The 7328-nt window shown below is 48.6% G+C and overlaps 1 protein-coding gene across 1 annotated transcript in view; it reads right to left on the reverse strand.

The window, feature by feature from the left end:
• Positions 1–5483, reverse strand: part of AP1M2 (adaptor related protein complex 1 mu 2 subunit) — a gene marked incomplete at its 5' end in the record, with an annotated part of 10479 nt that extends 4996 nt beyond the window's left edge. Inside the window, 4 exon segments of the mRNA XM_015419991.1 lie at positions 1912–2037; positions 3605–3763; positions 4099–4170; positions 5292–5483. Of these exon segments, the coding sequence (XP_015275477.1) occupies positions 1912–2037; positions 3605–3763; positions 4099–4170; positions 5292–5483 (549 nt within the window).
• Positions 5484–7328: the final 1845 nt, after the last annotated feature.

Here is a 7328-nt window from a genome sequence, read left to right on the forward strand (position 1 = left end):
ATCCAAAAGAGTCCAGTGGAGCCTGAGCGGTGGGTGTTGCCTTCTGACACACTTCCAGTGATGTCAGGGGTGTGTGGCATATGCAAATAAGTTATGCTAATGAGTTATGCTAATGAGCTCCTGCACCTCTTTTTCTAGGAAATGACCCTTGAGTAAAATAATTCTAGGTTTCATTAGAAAGTATTGCATTCCCCACCCACCCCCAGTTTTCCCTCCAAACCCAATCAGTGTCTTCAAAATGTACAAGTCTCAAGCTACGGTTAGCATAACAGGGCGACGTAGTCCCAATCTTGTTTATTTATTGTCTTTAGTGTGTTTTTGCAGCCAGAGACATAAACAGCAATTCAAGTCCCAATCTATCTTTTCAGATTTACGGCGACCATCAAGTAGGCTTACCAAATGCCGGTGGGGGATCTGCAGCTCTTTACAGGATCCCTGCCGCGGGGGACGGTGATACGCGGTGCACCCGCCGTCGCCAGGATGTGATGCTACGCGGGGCTGTAAGCCTACCTTCATCTTGGAGTTCAGCTGGAGGCTTCTTGGACCACCAACAGAAGGAAAGAGATGGACTTTGGGTGTGACAAGCTGTGAAGGAGGGAAAAGTTAATTGTTTGGACTTGAAAAGATCACTGTTCTATTCTGTTACTAAGGTCTATGGTTTGTTACATGATATGATGTTTAGTGAAAAGTAAAAAAAAAATTATTCCCTTTAAATTATTGCAAGATTTAGTCCAAGTTTTGCCTCCCAGAACCCACAAACTGAGGTCACATCTCTACTGATAACTGTCCACCAGACAAGTGCCAAAAGACGGAAACAGGTAGCAGTAGCTGTATTTTGGAAGAACAGTTACACAAACCTGCCTACAGCAGTAATTCACAAGGGAGTTAGTTTCAGAGGCTAGCCGGGTTGGTCCGCACTAGAAGAGCTGGATTCGAGCCCAGTCGCCACTTAGAGACCAACAAGATTTTCAGAGTAGGATCTTCTCAGCTTGGAAATCTCCATTTCTACTCTGCTCGCATCTGACGAGGGGAGCTTTGACTCTTGAAAACTTATATCCTGGAACTCCGATTGGTCTCTAAGGTTCTACAGGACATGAACCCAACTCATCAAAGGAGGTTCATCTCTTACTGTATTTCCTGCTCTTCACCATCTATATACTTTTCCCCACTATCTGCGGATCGCTAAACCCGCAGATGGGGGGCACATGGAGGCTAAAGAGATTTTCCAGCAAACTTGGGGTACAAGTTTACATCTCCCCAAAGTTTAGGGGGAAGTTTACATCTCCCCAAAAGTAAAAGAGAGAGCTGTGGCAGGGCTTGGCAGTGGTGGCCACAAGAGAACCCAGTGGCCGTGAGCCACATGGGGCTCGCTTGCCGCTGTCTGGCAGGGAAGAAGCTTCGAGGGGGAGATGGTGGCTGGGGGCCGTGCAGGGCTCACCACCATTGCCGCAGTCAGGGGGAGAACCCCCAGCAGGCCCAGTGGCTGGGGGCTGTGCAGGGCTTGCTGCCCCCATTGTTGTCAACCGGGGGGGAGCCTTGGGGAGCCACACGGGGCTTGCCGCCATTGATAGTGGGTGAGAGCCATGGTGGCCCCAAGTATTACAGCAGCCATAGGGGTAATTAAGATGGGGAGAGGATTCACCCCCTGAGTATCGCGGGTCCCCACGAGTATCGCGGGTCCCCACTTGTTCTGCACTATTTGATGTCAACTATTCTAAGCCTGATGAAAACCTCTCCCCAGGTAATAGCTAGCTGTTCCTAACATTTTAATTCAACCCATGCCACACGGAGTCGGAGCCTCGCCGTCAAATCCATCCCAGCGTATATTCCACCCAACCCATACAACAGCCTCTTCGCCACACAGAAAGCGTGGCCACTCTTATATCTCCGCTTCTGATCCATCCGGCTCACCTGAATCCCAGAGACTGTGAAGTACGGGATCTCGAACCGGACTGAGATGGGTGGACGGCCCTCCAGCTCCTCGTTTTCGACGCTGGGAAGTCCAAAGTGAGCCCGCATCAAGTATTCCTTGCCACCCTGTAGAGCCAGATGCAAGAGAGGATTGAAGACTTTCTGATCAATATCACAACAGAGACAAGTGAAGGTTATAGCATAAGACCTAGGATCAGAAATGAACTTCCACACCTCAGAAAATGGCAAGGAAATCCAGTGCCCACATTCTTGTAAATGTCCTTCAGTGGTACCTTAAGTTCCATTTTGGAAGCAAGGTGGGTGGGGGGAATCTAATGGGAAGCCATTTATTTGCTCTTATAGTACGACCAGGCCTGTAGCTTTTGGGGGCTCTGCCCCCTTTTTTAAAGTCACAGCCCCACAAGAATTTCTCCTGTAAATGCTTTTTTTCAAGTTTAAAAACATTTTTAAAGGGTGCGTGCTCCTTTAAGCAGAGTGGGGTGCTGTAGCTGACTAATTCCCACACTGAGCAAAAGGGTTGGAGTAGGTGACCTCTAGGATCCCTGCTAACTCTGGGTCAAAAAACTGATCTCCTTTAAGTGAGTTTTTCTGCCTGTTAGTTTTCTTGACTATAGAAGTCATCGCCCCCACCTGCCGGCTTGTTATCAGAATTGTTGCTTAGGCTGGCAGATGTGATTAACTTGCAGCAGCTGGGAACTGTCATCTAAAGTGGTTGACAGCTTGCAATTTAGAGATCTATCCTGATGACAGCTCTCCATTGGCTAAATGGCTTCTCTTTCTGCACTGAGAACTTTGGCCCCATCAGAAAAAAAAAATCTGCCCCACAAGCCACAAAATCCTGGCTAGGGGGTCTGAGTACAACCCTCAGTGGAAGTCCTGACCAGTGTTCCCTCTAAGCTAAGTTAAGCGTGAGCTAGCTCACAGTTTTTTAGCCCCCAGCTCACACATTTTTGTCTTGGCTCAGGAAGGATGGCTCCAGGGCAAACTAATTTACGCAGTTGTCGAATCGCTCGCTCACAACTTTAACGCCAGCAGCTCACGAAATAGAATGTTTGCTCACAAGAGCCCACAGCTTAGAGGGAGCATTGGTTCTGACCCTGCCTAACTGTTTTCCTACGCCAGAGGCACCAACAGACCTATAGGGCTACTGGTCCCTGCCTTAGAATGGCCCTCTAGCATAGGGGTCCCCAACAGGGCCCCCGTGGGCGCCATGGTGCCTGCCGACACCTTCCTTAATGGCCTCCGAGTGTTTTTAGAAAAAGGGCGGGTCAGGTGGCACTTTTATCCAACGGGGCTTCTCGTTGGTTGCGCAGATTAGAAACAACTGCTTTAGCAGCAGCTGTCTCCACTGCCTGACAAAGGAAGCTGTGTGTAGGCCAGAAAACGTTTTTAAACGTGTCCATTTTAAAAGGCACCCTGTTAAACACAGTCTCTGCCCGAAAGGCTGAGGAGCTACTTTTAGGCTGATTTCTCACTAGAGCCAGCCACTGTGTCATTGGCTCTCCCACCTGCAGCAGCCATTTTGTGATGGCGCCCACTCTGTGCCACAATCCCAAAGGTTCCCACGGGCTCAAAAAGGTTGGGAAACACCCCCCCCACACACACGCAGCACCATTCCTGTGATGAGACAGCAACTCAGGAGGACCCCCTTAGGGAAGACCGGCTGGCTCACCGGGAAGGACTTGATGCTCCAGATGACAACGTTCTTCTCAGGCTGATATTTTGCATTGCCGATGCTGGTTTTGAACTTGGGAGAATCGGCGTCGCTTGGGACGGGCACAGCTATCTCGACACCGTTAGCCACCGACTGCTTCTTGAACTGGCCCTTCGCCTTTTGAAAGTGGAAGAAGAAGAGATTGGATTTATACTTCACCCTTCACTACCCGAAGGTGTCTCAGAGCGGCTCACAAACTCCTTTCCCTTCCCCTCCCCATGACAGACACCCTGTGAGGTAGGTGGGGCTGAGAGAGCTCTTGACAGAAAACGCTCTTTTTCAAGGACAGCTCTGAGAGAACTTATAACTGACCCAAGGTCACAACAGCGACTGCATGTGGAGGAGTGGGGAATCAAAACCCGGTTCTCCCAGATTAGAGTCTGTGCTCTTAACCAGTGACACGTGGTGGAGACGTTGGACAAGATTGGAGGGCGTTCGTCAGAGGAACTCACCTTAACCATAATCTCGACTCGGCTGTGAGAGAACCTCTCAATGACCGACTCAATCCAGATGAGAGGCTTCACCTTCGGAGAGAGACAGAAAAACAAGCGGTGGTCAGTAGCGTAGGGCAGGATCCTTCAGCAAGTACCAAGAGCGATCCCCACTGAAAAATAGGTTTCAGAAGTGGCTAAGGGTAAGCTGATGAAGTTGTGAATACAGCCTTAGAAGGTCCACTCCCTCAGTCAATCCTGTACCCTCAAGCAGCCACTCCAGAGCAGCCCAGGATCGGGCCCCTAACAATCAGACAGTATTCATCTCGCTACGAGCATCACCTTGCTCATACCAGCACTGAGCTTCTCTTGCCAAGTTGTCGCCCACTCACCCAATCTGCAGAGATCTTAGAATCAAAGAGTTGAAAGAGACCTCCAGGGTCATCTAGTCCAACCCCCTGCAAAATGCAAGAGATTCACAAATACCTCCCCCTCCACACCCGCAGTGACCGCTGTTCCACACCCAGAAGATGACAAAAAAACCCTCCAGGATCCCTGGCCAAACTGGCCTGGAGAAAAATGGCTTCCTGACCCCAAAGTGGCATTTCCCTGGGCATGTCATAAAGGGCCACAAGAACTAAGCACTGAGGCAACCTTTCGGGCCTTCCCTTTACACAATCTGCCTAAGTTCACAGAATCCCCATTGCTGTCAGATGGCCATCTAGCCTCTGCTTGAAAACCTCCAAAGAAGGAGAGCCCACCACCTCCCGAGGAAGCCTGTTCCACTGAGGAACTGATCTGTCAGGAAGTTCTTCCTAATGTTTAGCTGAAAACTCTTTTGATTTAATTTCAACCTGCTGGTTCTGGTCCGACCTTCTGGGGCAACAGGAAACAACTCCGCACCATCCTCTAGATGACAGCCCTTCAAGTCCTTGAAGATGGTTCTCGTATCCCCTCTCAGCCGTCTCCTCCCCAGGCTAAACATACCCAGCTCCTTAAGCCTTTCCTCATAGGACTTGGTCTCCAGCCCTTCACAATCTCCCCCGGTTCTCACCATCTTGAGTAATTTGCTAGCATCTGCCAACTCGGCCGTTGCACTGCTCACCCCCAGCTCCAGATCTTTCAGGAAGAACAAGCACGTGAGGCCACACTAAGCATGGCCTTCTTCTCCCCACAGAGAGAAGCATGGCCTCCTTCTCCCCACAATCAATCACCTGTGTGTTCAGCCGATAGGACATGAGCTCGAAATCCCCATCGGGTGGGACGAAGGAGATGGTGCGGTCGTTGTCGAAACGCGACAGCCGCACACACTGGTGGAACTTGACGTCCTCCAGCTCCACGGATTTGTTTTTCCCACCTGGAAGTCAGCATTGGAAGAGGAAGCCGTTAGAAGGGGAGAGGCGCAGCTTTGATAAGGAGAGAGCAGTCACTCACGTAGCCGGGAAGTGCTAAAGACAGTTGGGATCACGTCCAGTAGACGCTTTAGAGACCAACAAGACTATTGGCGTATAAGCTTTCAAGACTCATATCTCCCTTCATCAGATACAAGTGGGAATGGAGATCCCTGAGTCCTCATATCCCAGTCGGAAGGTGGGAGGGGCTGTTATTTTCTTCCATATGTGGTGGAGATGTGGAAAACTTTATAACTATTGGAGGATGGTACAGAAGTTAATGTGGAGCTGCGGTGGCTCAAGCTGTGGAAGGTCGGTAGTTCAGCAGTTCGAGACCCCGATGCCGCATGACAGAGTGAGCTCCCGTCTCTAGTTCCAGCTCCTGCCAACCTAGCAGTTCGAAAGCAAGAAATTGCAAGTAGATAAATAGGTACCACTTCGGAGGGAAAGGTAACAGCGTTCCGTGCGCCTCGGTGTTTAGTCATGCTGGCCACATGACCACGGAAACGTCTTCGGACAGCGCTGGCTCTTCGGCTTTGAAACGGAGATGAGCACCACAACCCTAGAGTCGGATTCGACTGGCTTTCGAGCAAGGGAACCTTTACATTTACTTACAGAAGGTAATATTAGATATAATGAACCTGAATTTGGTTTTAACTCCTGAAATAGCTTTATGAAATATAATTCCGGAGGTTTATAAGCAAAATGGTAAGTATATGTTGATATTTATTTTAACAACTGCTAGGATATTATTAGCTAAGTACTGGAAGCAGGAAAAACTTCCCACAAGAGGGGAAATAGAATTTAAATTACTGGAAATAGCAGAAATGGATAAATTAAGTTTAATTCTTCAAGGGAAGGATGACAATATATTTTTTGAAAGATGGGAACGCCTGTACAAATGGATTAACAATGCATGGAAAAAATAGGCTCAAACGTATATAAAGATAATTATATGTAAGTGGTAATTAAGTGGAAAACTGATAAATAAAATGTTAAAAAATATATAAATCTGCATATATTAAAAAGATGTCAGATGCAAATAAAAAAAGAAGGTGGGAGGGCTGTTACAAAGAAAAGAGTCTTTCAAGAAGGAGGAGGAGGAGGAGATTGGATTTATACCCTGCTCTTCACTCAGAGTCCCAGAGAGGCTTACAATCTCCTTTCTCTTCCCTTCCCCACAACAGACACCCTGTGAGGTAGGCGGGTGTCAGCAAGCTGCCATGGTGATCTGTGTTACTTGTCCCTGTACAGTTGTTCCAACCCTCCCCCCTCTCTTGCTAGCATATATTTATTCTGCTGTAATGCCTAAGACTGATAACTGGAGGATGTGAGGTGGGAGTACGCTGAATGCCAGCTTGTTGAAGGCAAATGCGGAAATGACCTCAGAGTTGTTCTACTCAGACTGGCAGTGGCTCTCCAGGGTCTTGGGCAGAGGTGGTTTTTCTTCCAGATCACCTATTGTCTGGTCCTTTTAACTGAAGAGCCGGGGATTGAACCTGGGATCTTCTGCGTGCCGAGCAGAGGCTCTACCGCTGAGCCACGGCCCTCCCTTAGCAGCAATTCCAGGGTTTAAGGTGGAGGTCTTTCGCATCACCTACCCCCTGAACCTTCGAGCTGGAGATGGCAGGGACTGAACCATGTCAAGCTGCAGCTGTCCCATGATTATTAATTAATTAATTAATTCATTCATTAATCACATTCAATTTCTCGGCCACCCTTACCTGAGAGCGGGGCTCAGGGTGGCTTACATCAAAGGTAAATACAGTACAACTGAATTGAAACAGCATTAAAATACTTTTAAAATGTCAGAAAAACAGCACTAAATCCAAAATGATGGTAAATTTCCACCAGCCCCCC

Source organism: Gekko japonicus, unplaced genomic scaffold, assembly GCF_001447785.1.
Source record: "Gekko japonicus isolate JY-2015 unplaced genomic scaffold, Gekko_japonicus_V1.1 scaffold5044, whole genome shotgun sequence".
Lineage (NCBI taxonomy): Eukaryota > Metazoa > Chordata > Lepidosauria > Squamata > Gekkonidae > Gekko > Gekko japonicus.